The 23,119-nt window shown below is 53.4% G+C and overlaps 2 protein-coding genes and 1 long non-coding RNA gene across 3 annotated transcripts; 2 read left to right on the top strand and 1 right to left on the bottom strand.

The window, feature by feature from the left end:
• Window positions 1-572: 572 nt before the first annotated feature.
• Window positions 573-6,880, top strand: CALB2 (calbindin 2). The gene is made up of 11 exons (XM_005526294.3): window positions 573-710; window positions 3,762-3,838; window positions 4,027-4,116; window positions 4,206-4,286; window positions 5,144-5,200; window positions 5,305-5,382; window positions 5,500-5,555; window positions 5,761-5,800; window positions 5,910-5,963; window positions 6,185-6,256; window positions 6,488-6,880. The coding sequence occupies exons 1-11, from the start codon at window positions 620-622 to the stop codon at window positions 6,602-6,604; spliced, it is 813 nt and encodes a 270-aa protein (XP_005526351.1). The 5' UTR covers window positions 573-619; the 3' UTR covers window positions 6,605-6,880.
• LOC148183140 (uncharacterized) lies at window positions 5,692-6,172 on the bottom strand. The gene is made up of 3 exons (XR_015773757.1): window positions 6,085-6,172; window positions 5,885-5,971; window positions 5,692-5,768 (listed from the first exon to the last, which is right to left on the bottom strand). It is a non-coding gene; the product is annotated as an uncharacterized LOC148183140 (long non-coding RNA).
• A 2,733-nt stretch (window positions 6,881-9,613) lies between the features above and the next one.
• On the top strand, window positions 9,614-23,053 carry GOT2 (glutamic-oxaloacetic transaminase 2). Its single transcript, XM_005526293.3, has 10 exons — window positions 9,614-9,762; window positions 14,979-15,135; window positions 16,299-16,427; window positions 16,750-16,809; window positions 16,929-17,090; window positions 17,531-17,635; window positions 18,511-18,661; window positions 19,322-19,487; window positions 20,441-20,591; window positions 21,076-23,053. The coding sequence occupies exons 1-10, from the start codon at window positions 9,614-9,616 to the stop codon at window positions 21,196-21,198; spliced, it is 1,353 nt and encodes a 450-aa protein (XP_005526350.2). The 3' UTR covers window positions 21,199-23,053.
• Window positions 23,054-23,119: the final 66 nt, after the last annotated feature.

Raw genomic sequence — 23,119 nt, 5'->3', positions numbered from 1 at the left:
CTGGTGTCCCAATGTTCTTATATCCTGATCTGGTGTCCTGATACCTCGATATCCTGCTGTCCTGGTGTCTGGGTATCCTGCTGTCCTGGTATCCCAGTACCCGCTCTCCTGGTGTCCCGCTGTCCCACTGTCCTGGTATCCTGGTACCCGCTGTCCTGGTGCCCCACTGTCCCGTTATCTCGGTATCCTGGTACCACTGTCCCAGTATCCTGCTGTCCCGGTATCTTGGTGTCCCATTATTCTGGTGTCCCACTGTCCCGGTATCCTGGTACCTTTTTTCTCGGTATCCTGGTACCCGCTGTCCCGGTATCCCGGTACCCGCTGTCCTGGTACCCGCTGTCCCGGTATCCTGGTACCCGCTGTCCCGGTATCCTGGTACCCGCTGTCCCGGTATCCTGGTACCTTTTTTCCCGGTATTCAGGTATCCCCCTGTCCCGGTATCCCGGTACCCGCTGTCCCCCGCGCCCTGCCGGTGTCCCGGGGCTGCGGCGCCCTCTGGCGGCGGCGGGCGGCGCGGCGGCGGCGGGTATAAAAGGCGGCTGCGGGCGGCGGCGGGATCGGGAGCGGCGGGATCGGGATCGGGATCGGGAGCGGGATCGGGATCGGGATCGGGAGCGGGATGGCCGGCCCGCAGCAGGCCCCGCACCTCCACCTGGCCGAGCTCACCGCCTCCCAGTTCCTCGACATCTGGCGGCACTTCGACGCGGACGGTCAGTCCCGGGGTGCGCGGGACACTTCGCTCCTCAAAAAACCGGCGGGGAGGGCAGCGGGCTGAGCATCCCTGGGGACGCGGGGCTGAATGGGGCGGGGGGGTGAAGAGTACCTGGACATCTCGGAGGAGAAGATAGAGCCTCCGCCTCCGTAGCCCGGGGGTAACGGTGAGCCCCCGGGGTGATGGAGAGCTCCCGGGATGCAGAGACTCCAGGATGGAGAGTCTCCGGGGTGATGGAGAGTCTCCGGGGTGCAGCCCCGTCGGTTGAAGCTCCGGGGTCGGGGAAGCGATCGGTCCCCTAGGACCTCCCCGACGGGAGCCCCAGAACTGGACCCCACTGGGAGCCCTCAGCCCATGGGACGCTGAGCCCGGGATATCCCGGGTCTCCTTGGCACGTCCTCCGGGTGCCTTGAGAGCTGGGATTCGCTCGGGGCTGATCCCACCTCTGGGTGATGCTCTGGGGGTCTTGCCCTTCCCTGGGTGCCCAGCGTCCACCCTCGGTCCCCTCTCCATGCCTCGGCAGTGCCCCACACTTGGTACCTGGAGGGAGGGGGGCAGTGTGGCCACCAGATTGGCCCCAGAGCCACCCCTTTGCCAGGGGTGACAGAGAGGGTGTCCCACGCCCGGAGCAGGCTGAGGAACGGTCCCTCCACGTCTGGAGTGCAGTCTCTGCCTGCCTGCTCCCCAGCCTCACAAAAACTCTCCCTGGGGATGCTGTGGCAAAAACCGTGTCCACTATGGGGATGTCACCTTCTCACGGAGTCACATCTGGGCAGGACATTCCTGTTCCTACCACTGTCAGCCCCAAAAAAGGGGGGAAATGCAAAAACCAGCACTGTTTTGTAGGGAAACTGTTTCTTCCAGCGCTCCCATGCCGTGAAGGAGGCTCAGCCCGCTGGGAACAACAGCCCAGGGGAAAGCTCCTGTCTTTCACTGAGTCTCCTGTTCCTGCAGGCAGGTTTGGGGACCAAAAACCTCCTGGGAACTGCATCATGCAGCCTCCCCAGCTGCGCTGCCGGAACTGGAGCTCAGCTTGCTCCTGGCTGCATTTTGGGGTCCCCCCCCTGCAGCCTCAAAGCATCAGGGACACAGACACAGGTCCCTGTCACTGCTGGAGCTGTCACTGGAGCAGCCACCAAGGGGTTGGGAAGGTGGCACTTCAGTGGGAGTGGGCAGCTCCTGATGTGGGTGTCCAGCTGCCTCCCTGCAGCGCATCCCACTGCGCCCTTGGATGTGCTCTGTCATCTCCAAAAAACAGCAGCAGGCACGGATCCAGCTTGGCCCACAGCCCCCAGGCAGGGCAAGGCTGTCGAGCTGCGGCACGGCAGGTGCCCAGGAGAGGAGGGACTCAGGCATTGGGAAGGAAGGTGGCCTTGACAAGGACAGTGCTTGGCTGCACCAGGCAGGAGCTCCAACAGCCCTGGCTGCTTTCCTGAGCCAATGGAGTGGCCTGGGGTTCATTCCCCTATGTATGGGACTACTTCACCCAAGCTCATCCCTGCATTTAAACCCCTTCAAAGTGGCTTCCATGCCTTGAGCTGCTCCCCCTCAAGGCTTGTCATGCCCCAGAGATATCCCCTTGGATGTCTTTGATGTCCTCACTTTACCAGCTACAGCTGCCCCGAGGCTCTGAGGTGGAGCTGCATGGACTCGCTGTGGCTCTCCAGAGGGGATTTTCCATGACACTTCATATCCCGCTGCTCTATGGACATGGATCAGACCTGTCCAAGCTGCTGCTTGGAGGAAGCCAAGCTACTGGCCACAGCTTTTCTTGATCTTATTCTTTTTTCCTAGTTCAAAACTCCTGTTGATTTTTCTTTTTTCCCCAACTGAATTCAAAGCCGCTTGGGGTTCTCCTGTACCCACAAAAGCAAAGCCCCTGGGAAGAGCAGTGGGAAGCCAAGTACCTCAGTGGCTCACACCAGCACCCCAATATCACCCAAGCCCCTCATCCCCTCCTGGGAAGGATGCTGGTCACCACAGAGGAAGGTACCCAGGGACTTCCCCAGTGCATCGAGCTGGGATGTGGATGGGTTATTTCCAGCTGCTGTGCTGCAGTGGGGAGCAGATGCTGCCAGGGAGCCTGCAGGTGATAATGCTGAAGGTGGCACAGAGCAGGGAGCTGTGCTCCAAGCCTCCAGAGGCTGAAATGCAGAGCAGTCCTGGGGGAAATGTTCAGAAGGAAGAGTCCTGGCTATCCCTCAGCCAGGTACTTCAGGGGAAAGGGCAACATCCTCTGTTGTGTCCAGATGTTCTTGGAAGGGAGGATTTCTGGCAGGGAGATGACAGCAGCCTGACAGCATCATGGAGCCAGTGTCTTCCCTGCTGTCCCCAGCTGTGATGTGACCCTGCTGCTTCCAGGCAGAGCAGCCACCCCCAAAAGCCACCAAGGGCAAGCACTGTGGGAGCCATGTGTGGCTGAGCTGTCCAGCCATCAAGCATCCCACAGGCAGGACAGGGCTGTGGATACCCCGGGTTCCAGTGGAACCACATCTCAGCACAGATACTGGCAGTGGGAGGTGCAAGGTACACAGGATAGGGATCTTTTGGAGTTCCTGGCTACACTGGAGATTGGCAGTGGGGTCACCTCTTCCTGGGGCTGATCCTGCACCCAGGATGGGGGGGATGCTGTGCCGGGTGCTTTGTCTCCGCTCCCTCTTTGCCCTTGTGGCCCCCACAGAGGGGTGAGAAGAGACAGTCCTGACTGGGAGATGCTTGCATGGGATAGAGTGCCTTTATTTAAGGCATCTGATTGAAGCATCAGATATAGAAAAAGCAGCAAAGACCACGATGAACGAAGTCCCCTGTGCCCTACAAATGAGTGCAAGGGACAAGTACAGGGCTGTGTGTTGCCTGGGCAAATTTGGGTATCACCAGTATGTGTAATGCTCAGCATCAACATTGGCTGGCATTTCTTTGCTGCCACAGTTGCCTTGGAACCATGTCCTGGTGCAGAGGGAACAAGTGCTGTGTCCCTTGGGAGCATCTGTCCCTCTCCTCCTGTGCTCTGACACTGTGGAAGTCTTACTGCATTTTTTTCCTCCCCCAGGAAATGGCTACATTGAAGGCAAAGAACTGGAAAATTTCTTCCAGGAACTGGAAAGTGCAAGAAAGGGGGCGGGTGTGGTAAGAGCATCTCCTGGTTTTGCTCCCTCCTTCCCCCATTCCCTCATGCCCAAAGACTCACGCTCATGTCAGCCCCATCTCCTTTGGGCACTGATGAGTGGGACTGGGGCTCCTCTGAGAGAAAAGTGGGAGAACACCAGCACAGGGAGTGGTGAAAGTGCTCCCATCCCCTCTCTCCTTGCTGGCAGGACTCAAAGAAGGACAATTTGGGTGACAAGATGAAGGAGTTCATGCACAAATATGACAAAAATGCAGATGGTAAAATCGAGATGGCAGAGGTGAGCAGTGCTGGACCTGGGTTGTTTGTGTTCCAACCCCATGCTCGTGTTTCCTCTCCACCATTCCACCATGCCTGTGTTCCCCACAGCTGGCCCAGATCCTGCCCACGGAAGAGAATTTTCTGCTGTGTTTCCGCCAGCATGTGGGCTCCAGTTCAGAGTTCATGGAGGTGAGTGGGACAGGCTGTGCTGGGGGATCCCTAGGGAATTCAATCCAGATTCACCTTGGGAAAACAACTGTGAGCTTGAACTTCCCAAACCTCCACTGGTCTCCCTAAAACTCTTGGCATTAACTCAGCACTGGGAGGCAGTGCTGTTTTAGGGAAGAGCAGGAGTGTGGCGAGTTTTCCCAGTTCTCAGCACCCCTTGGATACTTCTCAGGGCAGCTGGGTGCCTCATCCCAGCCTCTAGGCAAGGTGAGCTGCAAGGATTTGGGCCTTTTTTGTAAACTTCCCCTCATGGTTGTTCCTAAGTGCCCAAGGGATGTGCTCTGGGCCACCCCACAACCTTGCTGTGCCCTTGCATGGGGTGAACCCATGCAGATGGGAGAGAAATTGCAGATGGGGAATAAAACATAGCTGGTGGTGGAAAGGAATGTGCAGCATCCTGGAGAGGAAGGAGCTTGTACATGGAAACATGAACCCTGGGTGGAGGGGAAGGCTGAAAGAAGAGCACCCCGTGACATGAGGTGGGGTAAGCAGGCACTATTGTCTAATTGGGGGATGCAATTAAATATTATTAAATATTATTAAATATTATTAAATATTATTAAATATTATTAAATATTAAAGCCTGGTCTTGCACACTGACATGATGATAAAGGTGCTTAAACTCTTGGTGTGGGGCTGAACAAAAGCATCGAGCCCCAGGGGAGCACAGGTGACACCAGTGGGAGCTGTAAGGTGGCCCCATCTCCTTTAGGGTGGTGGGGAACACTCTCAGCAGGGGTTTATGGGGACACACACACATGTCAGGGGGGAGTGGGGGACACGAGCCCCTGCAAAGGCTCATGGCGGTCCCTCCACAGGCTTGGCGCAGGTACGACACGGATCGTAGCGGCTACATCGAAGCCAACGAGCTCAAGGTGGGCTGTGGGCATAGGGTGGGCTGGGCTGGGTCCCTGCCAGTGGGACATCCTTACTGGGACAGCTGGGGATGGGGACAGCCAGCAAAACCCTCTCCTCCCAGGGCTTCTTGTCGGACCTGCTGAAGAAGGCAAACCGGCCGTACGATGAGCCCAAGCTGCAGGAGTACACACAGACCATTGTAAGTGGGACCTGGGGCACTGTGGGACCTGGGGCACCGGGGGTCTCAGCACTCAGATGGGTGGCGTGCAGGGGAGAAGGAGATGATGGGTGACAGGGTCTGTCTGTATCCCAACAGCTGCGGATGTTCGACATGAATGGTGATGGGAAGCTGGGCCTCTCTGAGATGTCCCGGTAAGGTCATGGGCAGTGAGAAGGAAGAGCTGGGGAGGGAAAGAGACCTGAAATGCATATATTTAGGAAGAGTCTGCTCCAGCTTTCAGGGAAAACTGTTTTCCTCTTTAATTTACTTGTGTTTCTGAGCAAAACTTCACTGTGATTTAAGAAAGTGTCTTTTTCTGCTGGCTTCCCACTCTTCCCTGCCCTTCTTGTTTTTCAGACTTTTGCCTGTGCAAGAAAACTTTCTTCTGAAGTTTCAGGTAACATAACACTACTCCTAGTGGTAATAATAAAACAAAAACAACCCATTCCCATTGCTTGCACCTCCAACCCCGCTCTCATACCTTGGTGTCCCTTGTCACTTCCCAGGGAATGAAGCTGTCCTCGGATGAATTTAATGCCATCTTTGCCTTCTACGACAAGGTAGGGAGCTGGTTCATGGGAAACCCAAAAAAACATAACTTGGCAAAAAATAACCCCAAATCATGTGCTTTTGGTTGAGGCAATTCCCTGCTCTGGTTTGGGGTGGGAGAACTGAGTTTACCTCTGGCTGTGTTGGGCGAGGGTCTAGGGATGCCCATGTCCAAGGGGGAATTGCAGGGCTTGTGTCCTTCCTGCTGTTGATACCCTCCCACACTATCCAGGATGGAAATGGCTTCATTGATGAGAATGAGCTGGATGCGCTTTTGAAAGACCTGTATGAGAAGAATAAGAAAGTAAGTGGGGGCAGAGCTTGGGTGCCACCCCCAGAGCCCCCCAGTTCCTTCTCCCCTCTCCCAGCAGCATCTTTCCATGTCCATGCTCTATGGGGACCAGGAGATGCTGGTCTGGGTGCTGACCCTGCATCCTCATGGGAAGCTGCACTGGAGCTGGGGGGAGTGTAATCTTCTGGGCACTCCCCGGGAAGAAAGGGGATGCCCACCCCCACTGCCCCCCATGCCTTGCAGGAGATGAATATCCAGCAGCTCACCAACTACAGGAAGAGCATCATGAACCTCTCCGACGGGGGCAAACTCTACCGCAAGGAACTGGAGATGGTGCTCTGCAATGAGCCCCCCATGTAGGACCCCCATACACACAGCCCATGCTCCTCCTCCCTGAAAACAAGCACAAGGGGGAGCCCCCATCACTGCAGAGCTCCCCCAACAGCTCTTGGGTTTGCTGTAGGTTGCTAAAATCCCATTTGTGGGGGGGGAAACTATTTTTTTTTCCATCTGCCTGGTTTATTTAATGACATGATTTCTTTTTCTTTGCGGGGGTGTTGTTTTCATTCCTTTGGTCTCTTGAGTTTTTATCATTTACCAAAGAACAGTTTACTAATAAATTCAAGTACTGCTAGACTGGAGCCCCTATTTCTCCATCCCATGGTGGGCTGTGGGGTGACAGGGAGGAGTGGGACATCCCCACACATTCATAGAGGATGTGGCTGCCGGGTGGGGAAGAGAGATGCATTTGGGGAAGCCCCTGTGGAATGAGGGACACTGGAAAATCCCTGGGGAGCAGAGTGCAGGCAGGCTGGGTGGGGACACTACCTCCCAGCCACCCATCCCAGACCCTGCCAAAGCCTCTGGGACATCCCAAGGGTTGCTTCCACCACTCACAGTTTCGGAAACCAGTCCCAGGGTGGTGATGCTGGTGGAGTCCCAGTGCAACCTGTCCCACTCCTGTACTACCCAGTGCAGCCCAGTTGAGGCCTGTACAGCCCAGTATGGTGCAGTGCAGTCCCATCCGGACATGTACAGCCCAGTACAACCCTGTACAGCCCATTATGACCCAGTAAAATCCCATGTACATGGCTCAGTACAGCCCCACACAGCCCATTATGGCTCAGTACACCCCTGTCCATCCCTCTGTGGCTCAATACATTTCAGTATGGCCCAGTACCACACTACACAGACCTTTGTGGTGTTGTACAGTCCTATATGGCTAAGCACAGTCCAGTACAGACCTTTACAGTTCCACATGGCCCTGTACACCCGAGAATGGCACAGGGCAACCAAGTACAGCCCCATACAGTCCTGCAGAGTCCTGTACAACTCCGTACAGACAAGTACAGCCCCATATATCCCTGCAGAGTCCCATATGGTGTGTTACAATCCTGTGTAGCTAATTGTGGCCCAAGACTGCCCTGTGTAGACTTGCATGGCTGCATGTGGTGCAGTGCAATCCTATACAGCTCTAGTACAGCACTGTACAGCCTGTGCAGTACCGTCCTGTATGTGCCAGTATGGCCAAGAACAGCTTGGTACAGGATGGTCCTGCACAGCCTAATACAGCCCCACCATGTCCTAGCTGAATCCTCCATACCCCAGTACAGCCTACTGCAGCCCAGTACAGCCCAGCACAGCCCAATACAGCCCAGCACAGCCCAGCACAGCCCAATACATCCCAGCACAGCCCAGCACAGGCCAATACAGCCCAGCACAGCCCAGCACAGCCCAATACATCCCAGCACAGCCCAGCACAGCCCAGCACAGGCCAATACAGCCCAGCACAGCCCAGCACAGCCCAATACATCCCAGCACAGCCCAGCACAGCCCAATACAGCCCAGCACAGCCCAATACAGCCCAGCACAGCCCAGTACAGCCCAGTACAGCCCAATACAGCCCAGCACAGCCCAGCACAGCCCAGTACAGCCCAGCACAGCCCAATACAGCACAGCACAGCCCAGCACAGCCCAATACAGCCCAGCACAGCCCAATACAGCCCAGCACAGCCCAGTACAGCCCAGCACAGCCCAATACAGCCCAGCACAGCCCAGCACAGCCCAATACAGCCCAGCACAACCCAATACAGCCCAATACAGCCCAGCACAGCCCAGCACAGCTCAATACAGCCCAGCACAGCCCAATACAGCCCAGCACAGGCCAATACAGCCCAGCACAGGCCAATACAGCCCAGCACAGCCCAGCACAGCCCAATACAGCCCAGCACAGCCCAATACAGCCCAGCACAGCCCAATACAGCACAGCACAGCCCAGCACAGCCCAATACAGCCCAGCACAGCCCAATACAGCCCAGCACAGCCCAGCACAGCCCAATACAGCCCAGCACAACCCAATACAGCCCAATACAGCCCAGCACAGCCCAGCACAGCTCAATACAGCCCAGCACAGCCCAATACAGCCCAGCACAGGCCAATACAGCCCAGCACAGGCCAATACAGCCCAGCACAGCCCAGCACAGCCCAATACAGCCCAGCACAGCCCAATACAGCACAGCACAGCCCAGCACAGCCCAATACAGCCCAGCATAGGCCAATACAGCCCAGTACAGCCCAATACAGCCCAGCACAGCCCAGCACAGCCCAGTACAGCCCAGTACAGCCCAGCACAGCCCAATACAGCACAGCACAGCCCAGCACAGCCCAATACAGCCCAGCACAGCCCAATACAGCCCAGCACAGCCCAGTACAGCCCAGCACAGCCCAATACAGCCCAGCACAGCCCAGCACAGCTCAATACAGCCCAGCACAACCCAATACAGCCCAATACAGCCCAGCACAGCCCAGCACAGCTCAATACAGCCCAGCACAGCCCAATACAGCCCAGCACAGGCCAATACAGCCCAGCACAGGCCAATACAGCCCAGCACAGCCCAGCACAGCCCAATACAGCCCAGCACAGCCCAATACAGCCCAGCACAGCCCAATACAGCCCAGCACAGCCCAGTACAGCCCAGTACAGCCCAGCACAGCCCAATACAGCCCAGCACAGCCCAGCACAGCCCAATACAGCCCAGCACAACCCAATACAGCCCAATACAGCCCAGCACAGCCCAGCACAGCCCAATACAGCCCAGCACAGCCCAATACAGCCCAGCACAGGCCAATACAGCCCAGCACAGGCCAATACAGCCCAGCACAGCCCAGCACAGCCCAATACAGCCCAGCACAGCCCAATACAGCACAGCACAGCCCAGCACAGCCCAATACAGCCCAGCATAGGCCAATACAGGCCAATACAGCCCAGCACAGCCCAGCACCGCCCCGTACCGAGCGGGCAGCGCGGCTGCACTGACCCGTAGCGGCCGCCAGGGGGCAGCGCTGGCAGCGCCCGGCGCGCGGCGGCGCATGCGCGGGGCGGAGCGCTCAGCCGGCGCCCGTGGTGTGAAGTGCCCGCCCGCCGCCGTCGCCGCCACTGCCGCTGCCGCCATGGCTCTCCTGCACAGCTGCCGGCTCCTCGCCGCCCCGCGCCTCGCCGCCGCCGCCTCCCGCGCCAGGTGAGGGCTGAGTGTTGGCTCAGCCCCTGGGGCCGCCCGCCGGTGCCGGCGGAGGGGTTTTCCTGCGGCTGAGCCCCGCTCCGAGGTGGCGGTGGGGGGGAGGCTGCGGGGAGCGGGTGACGCCGTGCTGGGGAAGGGGGTTGCCGGGGGGACGGACCGCGCTCGGATTGGCTGGGGAGGGGGGTCCTCGCCTTCTGATTGGCTGCGGCCCAGCCCGGCGCCCCCCGCCTGCCCTTGAGGCGCCGCCGTGGAGGGCGCGTAGGCGCCGGGGAGCCCCGAGAAACGCGGCCGGGGGGAGCCTGTGCCTTAACCACGGGTTGGGGACATCCTGTGCCACGAGTGATTGGGCCGGGGTGCTGTTAGTGGTGTACACTGTGCTACGGGGCGCGAATGATGTGGTTGATGAGAGGCTGGACGTGCCCCGGCCATGCGTGCTCGCAGTGCAGAAACCATCTGTGTCCTGGGCTGCATCACCGGCAGCGTAGGCATCGTAAAGGGAGGGGATTCTGCCCTCTGGTCTCCTCTGCTGAGACCCCTCCTGCAGCACTGCATCCACCTTTGGGACCCCAGCAGAGGAGGGACATCGACCTGTTCGAGCAAGTCCAGAGGAGGCCACAAAGATGATTAGAGGAACAGAGCACCGTTTTTGTGGGGAAAGGCTGAGTGAAAGAGCTGAGGTTATTCAGCCTGGAAGAGAGAAGGCTTTGGGGTGACCTAATTGTGGCCTTTAGTATCTAAAGGGGCTACAAAGGAGCTGGAGACTTTTGACAAGGGTATGGAGTGCTAGGGGGAATTGATTTAAATTGACAGAGGGCAGGGTTAGATTAGATATTAGGAACAAATTCTTCCCTGTGAGGGTGGGGAGGCCCTGGTTGTCCAGAGAAACTGTGCCTGTTGCATTCCTGGAAGTGTTCAAGGCCAGATTGGACAGGAGCATCCTGGTGTAGTGGAGGGTGTCCGTGTCTATGGTAGGGGTTTGGACAAGGTAATCTTTCAGTTTTCTTCCAACCCAAACCATTCCAGGATTCTGTGTGCTGTGAAAGGGGCTGAGGTGGTGCTGTTTGGGTGCCTTGCCTAGTGGGACCAAAGGGATCTCTGCACTGTGCAGTGAGCCTGGGGATTGCGCACAGTGCAGGTCTGCAGTGACCTCAGGATCCATGAAATGGGGCAGGAGTAGTGCTGGCTGTGCTAGAGCTGTGCTCTCAGGAGTACAAACCCTGCCAGGAGCAGGGTGGGAGTCACTGTGAAGATCAATCCTGCACTGGCAGGATTCTGCTGTCAGCAGAGGTTTGGATAGAAGGATGCAGGGTTCTGCTGGAGCTGTGTGAAAAGCCCAGAACAGTTTCCACAAAGTACAGCTGACCTGAGAGCCATGGGCCTGGGAACATCACTGAAACCAAATGGCCAAGAAGCAGAATGTGCAGAGGGGTATGGATGCTTGCTGCTCTCCAGAACCCTTTGACTTCTGGCCCTCACTAGTGGGAAAGTCTAAGAAACAGTTTCCAGCCTATGTCAGAGCAGGAAAGCAGTGTTTTTTTTTTAAATCCCCATTCCAGAGTCGCTACTACTTCTAAGCCAGCTTTCTGTCTCTTCTCAGCAGAGACAGAAGAACAAGTCTAGAACTTGTGTTTTGTGCCCGTGGACTGTAGCAGGCCTGTGAAAGGTTTGAAGACTTCTGGCATAAGCTTTGTTTTTCTCAAGCTTGTTATACAACAAACTATAAATTTCCAAATTGCACTAAGGTCACCCAAGAGAGATTGTTAAGTTTTTTAAGTAAGGAGCCTCTGTGCACAGGCCACTTTTTCCTGTTCAGGAATAGTGGCTTACTACGCACTAGTAGTAAGGGAAGCCAAGCACTGATTAGCAGTTCCTTTTTCCTTATCTTCAGCAATATAATGTGGTGCTCCAGCTGCTACTATTATTCAGTGCTGAAAATGCTCTTTCTGAAAGCAGAACAGAGATAAAGAGATTGTAAATGGTTAAAACGGCTCCATTGACACACAAATGCTAATTAGGGTGATAACTCAGTCTGCTGCTCTGATGTATCACGAGACAGCTATTTAAAATACTTTTCTTGGTGGAAAGCTTACCGGAAGCTCCTTGCTGGAGCAAAGAATTTGTAGGCTTGAAAGGCCCTGTAGTAGCCAGCAGCCTGTTGGTGTTGTTCTTGTGTAAATATTTGCTTAGATGTGGTTTACTGATAGCCTTTGGCCGATGCTCTGCTCAGTTTGCAGAACTGCTCAGTTTGCAGAACTGCTGTGGGGGCTTTGGCAAAACTTCTGAAATCCTGTATCTTATGTGGCTGTACCTCAGGGAACTTGGGCTGGCCTCTCCTCGATGGAAACCTTCACTGGGCTTGTAAAAGCTTGCTCTCCAGGCTTGGCTTGAGTCCTTAAGCACTTCTTAGGTCTGTGCACTTGAGGCATAAGTTCCACATATATTTTTGAAAGGTGTTGCAAATTTATGCAATTCCTGGTGCATTTTCCCACCCTCTGTGTCCCACTGCACTTGCAGCTGCATTAAACCAGCTAAGACCAGTGTGGCTGAATAGTACAGAGACTATTTGGATACCAGCTCTGATGAGCATCTAAACTCTGGCTGGGCCTTCTGTGTTGAAGTCCTGTAGTTGGAGAATGTGCTTCCTTCCTTTGGCTTACATTGAATATCCCTCGGGTAGGTCAACCCCAGCTTAAGTTTACCTCCAGTTAGTTTTCTACACTGAATGCCTCTGGCCTGGCAGAGATGTGCAGTTTATAGCTTTGACCTTTATTCAAGCCCAATGTTCTTTTAATTGCTCAAAATAAAATACAAGGCAGTGCAGGGACAGCAACAGTAATGTGGTAGCAGTGTGTTAGGGTTTGTGGCCTTGGACTCCTATTAGATCTCTTTTTCCTAAACCCCTTTTGGAAAGCTTTGCCTCTGTGATCTCTTTGGTATCCTGAAGCCTTTGGACAACTCCACCTAGACTTTTTTCTCCTGTGTCCCTGCAAGTTCACCTCCCTGGAAACACCAGAGGAGTCTTGTTTTACCTGGAAACAGTCATGCTGAGGATGGGAAAATAAGTCCTAAACCTACCTTTCGGTGCCTTAAGCCAACACAAAAACCGGATCAGAACAAGAGTACTTAACTCTCTGGAGTGCTGCAGCTTAGGTAAATGCCTGCAGGATCAGCATTAATTGCAGTATGTTGGAGCTCAGTGACCTGCCTAAGCCTTAGCAGGATCGGGACCTAAATACCCCAATCACTGTAAGCTGCTTGGGGAAAAGTCCAGCAGAAAGAAGGTGCTGTCACCATCTCCAGAGTAGCAGCTCTTTGAAATAGATGGCCAGGGTCCTGCAGTCCTTGACACCAGAATAATCCTAGACCAGGTAAACTGCAGAGAGCTACATTCTGCACATTGTTCCGCTCTTTCCCTGCCTCTCCGTTGCTAGGAACGCATTAGGAGGGGTTTGTCAAAAGCCGCCTGAACCTGCAGCAGGAGTTTGCTCTGACAGTGTCCCTGACGTGTTCTGCTCAGGTTGGCTCCCCAGGTCACTCCCTCCACACTGGCTGCAGCCCATGTCCCTCCCTGGAGGGTGTGTGTTGCTGGCATGACTGACTCATCCACCTTTCCAAGCTGATCCTATACTTAAGAGGTAATTAAGACTGGTTAGTGGTCTAAAAAACGTTAAGCACATCTTCCATTTGTAAACTACCTGAGGTGGCTCTACCCCTTCGTCAAAGCCTGTCAAAAGGAAAAACAGGCTTTTTTTATAATTTGGAAATAGTGTAAAGATGGGAAGAGCAGTTAGTCTGAAGAGGGCAAATGATGTTTGAGGCTCCATGAGATGGGATCTACATACATGGGGCAGTGCAGAATTTTTCTGTAGTGAGTAAACTTGACTGAAATGGACCTAAAACAGGGACAGAGTGGAGAGATAATTTTGTGAGTTCTGCTGATCTGTTAGAGCTTCCTTAACCTGCCTGGCCCCACTGCCCACATACCAGTATCTGCCTACAGAGTCTGTACTACACACTCTGCAGGAGGTCTGGCTGGCTCTGGGCTGGCTCCAGGCTGCCTGCATTGCCTGGAGCAGGGACCAGCCCCAGGACAGCATTCCCAAGTTGGGAGAGGATCTTATCATCAGATGAGGTAGCCTTTCCCAGGCTGCAAATCTTAGTAAAGCTGATACGTCTCTCTGTCTGTGTTTCTTCTTCAGCAATCAATCTGTCCTCCAGGAGATAAACCAAATCTACTTTGTATTGCACTCTTTGTTCCCCACTGAGCTGGGGGACCTGGGTAGGCACCTGTGTGGTGAGTTGGGACTCTCAGAGCTGTATGCAGTGCCTTCAGGAGGAGGCTGTGACAGCCACAGACCTCTGCCAGCCAGGTTAAAAAACACCACACTGCTGCTCCTGCACTGCCTGCAAAGCCTGGATGTGGGACAGGGCAGAGACTGTGGCCAAAGGAAATAACAGGTTTCTTTTTATAGCATGGTCTGCTCTGCCCTTGACATTAAGAGAGCCTCTCCATCTTCAGGATGTGCTGCCAGCAGGACAGGAGCATGTGGCTTCTCATGTTTGGGGAACACAAAGCTCCTCCTGATGCAGGGAGGTTTTGTGCTTGACATCAGGGGAAGGGTCTTCACATCAGAGCTTGTTACTTATTACACAGGGAAGAAACTATCTTCTGTCATTTCCTGGAAAACAGCATTTGTCTACAACACCAGGGAAGGCAGTTTGTAGAACAAGGAGTGGAAATATCTTTGATCTGTCAACCAATGTCGGGAGAAAAACAAATTCGTTTTCATGTACTAGAACTTTTCCAGGAATTTGGAAGAGACTCCATGTTCATGCTTTGTGCAATTGCCCAGGTCTGACCAAAGTGCCCTGTGCAATGCCACATGCAGTCTCCGGGCACTTGTCTAGAGCATGAGTTCAAGGCTTCAGTTTCCTGGGCTCTTTGTGGTGTTAGCACGTAAGGCAAACAGGAGCATTTCAACATCCTAATGACTGAGAGGGAGTCAGTTATCTTCAGCCACAATGAACTGAGACTCTTCACCATTTTGCAGTGTATGATGTGACTTAAATGGTTTGTTTTTTTGGATAATTCTCTGAACACTATTTGTAAGTTTTTCGGTGGTTTTAAAGACAAGATTTCCCTTGAGGGTTTCTGTTGGTGCACATCTCTGCCCAGTTCTTGAGCCTCATGCTTAGCTTCTTGTTTCTCCCTTTAGCTCATGGTGGTCTCATGTGGAGATGGGTCCCCCCGACCCCATCATGGGGGTGACAGAAGCTTTCAAGCGTGACACCAATTCCAAGAAGATGAACCTGGGTGTGGGGGCATATCGGGATGACAATGGGAAGCCGTATGTCCTGAGCTGTGTTCGCAAGGTGAGCTGGGTGCTGGCTGCTGGCCGCTGGGCAGGGCCAGATCCAGGTGCCAGGTACCCTGAGGGACTCAGGGAGGGGGAACCACTTAGCAAGTTTTGTCTGTTGGTCCTTAAAATAAGCTTTGTCTCTCACAGACCAGGACAGTATTCCTGGATGTCTCCCTTAGCAGGACTAATGCTTTTGAGACGTGACAGAGCCATTAAGTAGGACAGGACAAAACAGGAAATACATGTCCTGTTCCCATTCAAGTAACTAACTTGTTGCTGACTTTCACAAACCCTCCAATGCACCTGTTCTTTGAACTTCAAGGTGTTTCTTGAATGGGCTGATGTTCTTTAGGCCACCCCACAAGGGAGGAAGGAGCTGACATTGGCCCCTTAATGGATTAGTCTTAGAAATTCTGCTGAGCCGATGTTACCAGTTTCTCCATAAGCCAGTCTAAAACTCCAGCCCAGGGAGCTGGGTGTGGACATTGCCCTTGAGGGGATTATGGGGTCTTTTAGGGCTAGTCCGGGTAGAAATAGGTTGTTAAATAGCTGTCAGCTGATACATACATTGATTGGCTACACTGACAGGGAGGCTGCAGGGAGAGTGCCTTTTCCATGTGTCTTACCAGTGTGGGGTTTAAAGCCATCCCTTGCCCTCCCTCTCTCTGTGCAGCTGGGTCACAACCAGGGAGTCTGGATGGTGTCACAGGGACAGTGTCCTGGTGGTATGTGAATGCTGCCAGGGTCTGTGCCACTCCCAGCATGACAAGGCCCTGCAAAAGGTTTGCTACACTACCTGTTTTGGGGATGTCTCCTAAGTAGAGATAGTATCTGCCTTTCAGAGACACTCAAGTATTGCTTTCCTGCAGGAAAGTGTGTGTCCTTGTGCAGCAGCATTGACTTGTAATGGGCTGGAAGTGGTGCTCTCTTCTGGTGCCTGGTTTCCTTGGCTCCACTGTACCAATGCTGTCACCCACTGAGGGCTCTGGTGGTTGTGGGGTTTTATCTGAAATGTTTACTGCTGCCCCTTGCTTGGAATGAGCCCTGCAGAGAAACTCCTGTAAACCAACCTTTGTCCCCTTTGAGCAAGCAAATATGCAGAGAAGTGACCTTCAGCTGTCCATCATTCTCTCCACGGTGATGCCTTCCTCACTGAGCTTGTGTCCTCTCTTCCAGGCAGAGGCCATGATAGCATCCAAGAAGATGGATAAGGAGTACTTGCCCATTGGGGGACTAGCGGATTTCACCCGGGCGGCCGCAGAACTGTCTCTGGGGGAAAACAGTGAGGCTTTCAAGAGTGGCCGGGTAAGGAGAGGCTGTGACACAGGGTTGGTATGTGGGTGCTCAGCAAATGTGGAAGAACTGGTGGGGTATTGGTGTTTCTGTGCTGTGGGGTGGCTGGGCCCAAGGATCACTGCTTCCTCTGAATGCTGGGGTGAAACAGCCCTGTCCAAGGAGAAGATTTAACCTTGCCAGGGGGCCCAACTTCTTGCCCTGGAGCTGGAGCTGCTGACTCCTGTGGTCCCTTCAGCCCCTTGTCCCTGTTTTGGTGTGCTGAAAAATAATGACTGTGTTCTCCCTGTAACGCAACATGGCTACTCAGATATTTTTTTTTCTATCCTTGCAGTATGTTACTGTGCAGGGTATTTCTGGGACTGGATCTCTGCGAATTGGAGCCAACTTTTTGGTGAGTACCTGTCCAGTAGTGGAAGGAAAGGACATATTTTGATCAGAGCTGGATTTTTAGGGCTTTCTAACTACTTGAATGTATTCAACCTATTTGAACACTGTCTTTCTGTTGACTAGCAACGATTCTTCAAAGGCAGTCGTGATGTGTATCTACCCAAACCATCCTGGGCCAATCACACTTCTATTTTCCGTGACGCTGGCATGCAACCTCAGGCTTATCGTTACTATGACCCCAAGACATGCAGCCTTGACTTCTCTGGAGCCATGGATGACATTTCTGTGAGTTGCCTTCCATGCCTGGAAGAAGGGAGGTCACGTGGGGAAATGGGTGGTGATCTTGCTCTACCCTGTATGTGATGATGAGGCATGAAGCTGTGTCAGGCGAGGTTTAGGCTGGATTTTAGGAAAAGGTTTTTCATCCAGAGTATGATTGGGCACTGAAACAGGGTCCCAAGGGAAATGGTCATGGCACCAAGTCTGCCAGGGTTCAAGGAGTGTTTGAACAATTCAGGCACATAGTATGGTTCTCAGGGTTGTCCTGTGCAGGGCCAAGGAGTTGGACTCCTTGGGTACATTCCAGCTTGGAATATTCTACCATTCTATGATGCCTGAAGGCATTAAATCAAGGCTAGAAGCCTCACAGAGCTCATCTGAGCTGTCTGATCTGCTGAGGAGAGTGCTCAGATATCACTGATGATTCATTCTCTGTAACATCTTAGAAAATTCCAGAGAAGAGCATCATCCTCTTACATGCTTGCGCTCACAACCCCACTGGGGTGGATCCCCGGCAGGAGCAATGGAAAGAGTTGGCAGCTACAGTGAAGGTAAGCAATGTCCCAAGGGGAGCTGTGCCATTCTTTTCTGGCCTTTCATGGGTGGCACCTGGTCATCACTTGGCTAAAGGTTATTCCCTTCCCTGAAGCCAGGATGAGTGTCATGTTCCTGACAGGAGCCAGCCAAATGCACCCAGAAAGCTTCTAGCTGACCATTGGGCTTGCTGCTGGCGCCCTCCCAGGAAGCTGGAGCAGGGAGACCCAAAAGGAGAGCAGCAGGGTTGAACATATGAGCTGTGATTGCTGGAGCGGAGCACCCAGTGCTGGTGTATTAAAAATGCTGGAAGATCTCTCATGTGCCTGGTGTCTCTACAAGCTTCAGCCAGAAATAGACAGGGACAGGTTCTGCCTTCTCCTCCTTCGCGCTGCTCCTTAACAGGAGTCAAGCCTGTAGCCAGTGAAATTTGCCTTGGAGATACCTGGCCTTAGTAGGGTCCTGAGAACTGGTAGATATCAAAGTGATGTCTGTGGCCTACAGAAGGGTAGATCTCCAGACTAAGGGGTAGTGCACCTGGGGTATCTGCCTAGCTGACTAGAGAGTTCCCAGGTGATTTTCCTGTAAACTGATAATACAGAAGACACTGAAGTAGACTATTTTATTACTTTTAATCTACTGCTTCCTGGGCCAGATTTGCACATCCCACAAATACACTGGAAGGTCTTTAGCTGCTATTTTGATGTGTGGTGGGTAGCTGCAGGTTTTCTGCTGCTTTCCTTGTGGTGAGTGAAGGGCAATGGCTCCCTTTCTGGAGGAGAATGGCTGCAGGTGGACAGACAGCTGTCTGCATGGCTTTTCTCAGCCTGCTGCCCTGCTCCCTGGAGGGGTGCTCAGCTTCTGTGACACTCTCTTTCATCTTTGCTGGCAGAAACGAAACCTCCTCGTGTACTTTGACATGGCCTACCAGGGCTTTGCCAGTGGGGACATCAACCGGGATGCCTGGGCTGTGCGGTATTTCATCGAGCAGGGCATCAACATCATCCTGTCACAGTCCTTTGCTAAGAACATGGGGCTGTACGGTGAGTAGGGCACGTGGCGAGGAAATGGTTTCATCCAGGCTGCTTGTGGGACCCCAATACCCCCAGGGTTTAGCAGCTGGTGTCTTCCTGCTGCCCGTGTTCATCCTGCAGTACTGAGCAGGGAGAACCCATCAGGAGCTGGTGGAGACCCTTCTAGAGAACAGGGATCCACTAAAGCTGTGTGGTGTTGGGTGCCACAGTCTAAGAAGGATATAAAGCTTTCAGAAAGTGTCCAAAGGAGACTACAAATATGGTGAATGGTTTAAAGGAGAAGCCATACAAGGAACAGCTGAGGACACTTGGCTTGGTCAACCTGGATAAGAGAAGACTGAGGGCAGAGCTCATTGTGGGCATCAGCTTCCTCCCAAGGGGCAGCGTCTGCTCTCTGTGACCAGTGACTGGACCCAAGGGAATGACATGGAACTGTGTCAGGAAGGATTTAGGCTGGATATTAGGAAAAGGTTCTTAAGCTGAAGGGTGTTTGGGTATTGGAACAGGCTCCCCAGGGAAGTGGTCATAGCACTAAGCCTGACAGAGCTTAAGGAGTGTTTCGACGATGCTGTCAGATGCAGGAATCATGGGATTCTTGGGGTTGTTCTGTGTAGGGCCAAAAACGACTTGATGATCCTTCCAACTCACAGTATTCTGTGATTCTCTTAGGAGAGCGTGCGGGTGCCTTCACAGTGATCTGCAGTGATGTAGATGAAGCCAAGAGGGTCGAATCCCAGCTGAAGATCCTCATCCGCCCCATGTATTCCAACCCACCCGCAAATGGAGCGCGCATTGCCTCTCTGATCCTGAACACCCCTGAGCTGCGGAAGGAGTGGTAAGAAGAAATCTGTAATGTTCATGACAGTGAGGTCTCTGTGCAGCCCTGTGCTGTGCTTTCTATGTGCTGCTGTCACAGGCAGCTCTTAGCTTCAGGAACAGTCAGAACCATGTCTGGAGAAATCCCTGTTTATGTCCTGGCATCAGCTGGTGTCAGTTTAACCTTGTGTTACCCAGGAAGAAAACACAGTAAAGGAGGGGATAAAGCTCCCAAAGGATTGAGGGATGCAGGAGTTGTCTATTCAAGAAGCATGAAAGTCTGAGATGGTGTAGCCATGTAGTGTGTCTCATGTAGGGAAAGTGGAAGCGTAAGCCCCCTGGGAATAAGACCCAGGAATGTAACCCTCATGCCCTAAGCCTGATTCCTGGCATTGGCCTGTGCTGTTTTCCCAGCCCCTTGGTGCCGGGTCCCTCCCAGCAGCTGGCCTGGCAGAACAAAGGCTGTCACTGTGCTGTGGCCTCATTGGGGGCTGTGTTCTTTTGTAGCCTGACACTTGTGCCTGATCCAGGTCCCAGCAGAGACATTTCCTAGCTGTGCTGCTTTGGAACAGGGCCTGTTTGCCATTGCTACCCTTGCACTCTTATCTGTAGATACTATTTATCTATTATCTAATGCTTATTTATTACTGTTTATCTGTAGATACTATTCTACAGATACTATTCTATTCTGGGTTTGAGTAGTACTGCCATGAGACATCCTACTGACCCATGACTTTCAGATGTGAGGAATGTCTGTACTATGGTAGTAGTGTTCAACAGAAATGGAATAGATAAAAAGAGGTCACCTTTGAGTATCAGGAGAAAGAAGCAACTCCCCCAGCTGGAGCTGCATCTTCATCCCCCTATGGGGCTACTCCAGGTTGAGAGGTTGATTTTCAATAGCTGGGGTAGGTAGAGCAGCATTGATGTGTTCCAGCCCTCCTCTGAATGGTTTCTGGATTGGCTTCTCAGGCTCACAGAGGTGAAGAGCATGGCTGACCGGATCATCAGCATGCGGACTCAGCTGGTGTCCAACCTCAAGAAAGAGGGATCCTCCCGCAACTGGCAGCACATCACTGACCAGATCGGCATGTTCTGCTTCACAGGGCTGAAGCCTGAGCAGGTAAGCACAATTCCAGTGGTCTCAAAGTGACATTTGCAGTCCCTGTCAGTAAGTTTTTGACTGCAGATGCCAAAATGAGCCCTTGTAAGCACTTCTTCCTCAGGAGGAACATCCTCCAAGCCCTAAGCACTGGCACATCATGGGGACCCTGGTCTTGCTCTGTTCTCTACTGTACTTGGGGAGGTTGAAAGTAAATGTAGTTGTCATGTCTGTCAAAGTAAGTAGTCACTTGGTGCTGCTCTGAAGTAACCTTAAAGGTCAGCTCAAATGAGGTGACTTTTCCAGCTGAACATCTGCAGTGTTGCTGCTTGGCCTGAGAGCTGAGCAGCATCTCTCTTGGTGCACAAGGGTATTCTGCAGGTAGTGGGAATGCCCTGTCTGCTGGCAGCCAGTTTGCCTTGAGTTTCAGCAAGCTGGGTAAATTTGCACTTTGCTGACACAGCAGAGGTTGGCCTGCAGTTTGAACTTTGCTCTTTCACCCCAGGTGGAGCGACTGACCAAGGAGTTCTCAGTGTACATGACAAAGGATGGACGCATCTCTGTCGCAGGAGTTACGTCAGGCAATGTGGGTTACCTGGCTCATGCCATCCATCAAGTCACAAAGTAAAGACAAAGGGGTGCTCTGGAGCTGGTGGCTTTCCCTTCCCCACCAGTTGAAGATGGGGAGGGAAAAGAAACAAGCAGAATACTTCCAACCACAGCACTTGAAGCCGCTGCTGAATGTATCTTGTAGATGAGTTGTTGTAGACGCCTAGTCAAATCCACCCTGTGCTGTGGAGCAGGGACATCATTGCTGGCTCCTGCTCATCACAACCTTCTTCCCTGCTGTCCATCGTTTCTCCATCAGCCCCAGCACCTATCTATGCTGGAGGAAGCAAATGCTTAGCAATGCCATCCTACCAGTGTAGGCACCAAAGGCTTCTCCGCACACATTTCTCCATGAGAAGGCTTTGTGAGGCTGTTGGCTGCTGGCTCAAGCAGAAGGGCTGCTCTGGTATGCTCTTCCAAACTCCTCAGCCAGTCCCTGCTACCAGCAGGCTCCATCCTCCTCCATCATCCCAGCCTGGAGCTGGCCAGCACCAAAGCTGTCCTCTGACAACCAGCTCTGAGGACTTCTCACTACCAAACTCTGCTCCGTCGTTGGCTTCGCTTTTTCCATCTGGGACTCTCCTTTCAGGTGTAATTCACAGTGGCATCAGTGCGTGGGGCAGACCAGTGTCCCTCTTTTAAACCTGTCTCACTTTCATACCTGGAGGTGAAACAATTTCTCAACCCCCTCCCCTCACCAATAAGAATCTCCTCTGAAAACTGCTCTCTGGTGGTCTCTGCCTCACCCCATTCCTGTCCTAAGCCCAGCAGTCCAGCCCTATACCTCCAGCAGCCCTCTCTGCAGTCTTTGTGCATGTCCCAAAGCTGTAAGCCAAGAGGCTGGCCCTGCACTAGTCCCTTGCAGGACATCCCTCTTCTGTTCTGTTCAACCACATTTCTGGTGACACCAGAAGACAGCTCTTGAGAGAAATCTGAGAGTTCAAAAACCATTCTGTCCTTCTAAACTGAGTGTCCCTGAGGTCCTGCGACTTACTGGACTCTGATTTTTAGTCCAAATAAACTGGTGCATGGCTGTGTCAAGCTGGGGACTTAATCCTGACATTGTGCAGCTGGATCCTGTCCCTCCCATGCACCAAATATTCCCTCTCAGGACCATGCTAGCACAGAAGATCTTACATGACCTGTGAAACCCTCATCTCCTGAGAATCCCTCATCTGAGAATCCCATGTACAGAGAGGCAGTTCCCACCAATGGGCCCCAGGAGCACAGTGTCTGAACTGAGATTGTCCAGGTGCAAGCTACTGTCACAGAGCTCAAATTGAAGTCTATGGCGTTGAACATAGGTCTTGCTGGGGAGAGGACAGATTTCCAAAAGCAGTCTGCCTTGAGCCATGAGGCCGTCTTTGGCCCACGATGCAGAGGAGTCTCCCTAGGCAATGCTGGAGGCATTACCTCTTTGAGTCTGTGAGCTGTTGCCATTCCCTGGCACCTCTTCCCTCTGCAGTCATACCAGGATATTTAGCAGGGCAGTCCTCATTCCCCATTCCTGCCCACGGGAGCCGTGTGCCTGTTGGAGCTGGGACAGGTCCAGTCTGGTGCACCTGTCCCGGTCTAGTGCACGTTGTTGCTACACTTGCTGGAAGGCTGGATCCTCCCGCCGCTCCCTGACAGGTTTCCGCTCCCACGCCGCTTGTTTACTGGCCCAATGCCCACAGCCGCTGCTTGCTGTCCTTTGTGCAATAAACCGCTTTCCATGCCGCACACGCCGTAGGTGCTGCTCCACGGCGCTGTGGGTTCCTGTGCTGTGGTCCCCGATTCTGCGTGGCTCTGGAGCTGCCACCTCCTCCCCTCTTTATCCTGGTGGGGCCATTCTCCTGCCCGTTCTCTGTATAATAAAAGCACCCTGGAGCACAGCCCCGTCTCGCCCTCTCCTTGCCGCGGGTCCCCGCGGGCTCAGACTCTGGGAAGGGCTACCCGAA

The sequence above is a fragment of the Pseudopodoces humilis genome, chromosome 14 (genome assembly GCF_049639895.1).
Source record: "Pseudopodoces humilis isolate 2021_Gansu_Grassland_sample_001 chromosome 14, ASM4963989v1, whole genome shotgun sequence".
Classification (NCBI taxonomy): Eukaryota; Metazoa; Chordata; class Aves; order Passeriformes; family Paridae; genus Pseudopodoces; species Pseudopodoces humilis.
Note: the sequence above shows the minus strand (reverse complement) of the source record. Positions and strands in the feature narration are given on the sequence as shown.

What these genes read in the sequence shown, in the direction of transcription:
- CALB2 (XM_005526294.3), top strand. Translation starts at nt 620, where the DNA reads ATGGCCGGCCCGCAGCAGGCCCCGCACCTCCACCTGGCCGAGCTCACC. An exon ending in GTAAAATCGAGATGGCAGAG is followed by an intron (nt 4,117 to 4,205) that starts GTGAGCAGTGCT and finishes TGTTCCCCACAG; the next exon opens with CTGGCCCAGATCCTGCCCAC. An exon ending in TCGAAGCCAACGAGCTCAAG is followed by an intron (nt 5,201 to 5,304) that starts GTGGGCTGTGGG and finishes CTCTCCTCCCAG; the next exon opens with GGCTTCTTGTCGGACCTGCT.
- GOT2 (XM_005526293.3), top strand. Translation starts at nt 9,614, where the DNA reads ATGCGCGGGGCGGAGCGCTCAGCCGGCGCCCGTGGTGTGAAGTGCCCG. An exon ending in AGTTGGCAGCTACAGTGAAG is followed by an intron (nt 17,636 to 18,510) that starts GTAAGCAATGTC and finishes CTTTGCTGGCAG; the next exon opens with AAACGAAACCTCCTCGTGTA. An exon ending in CAGGGCTGAAGCCTGAGCAG is followed by an intron (nt 20,592 to 21,075) that starts GTAAGCACAATT and finishes CTTTCACCCCAG; the next exon opens with GTGGAGCGACTGACCAAGGA.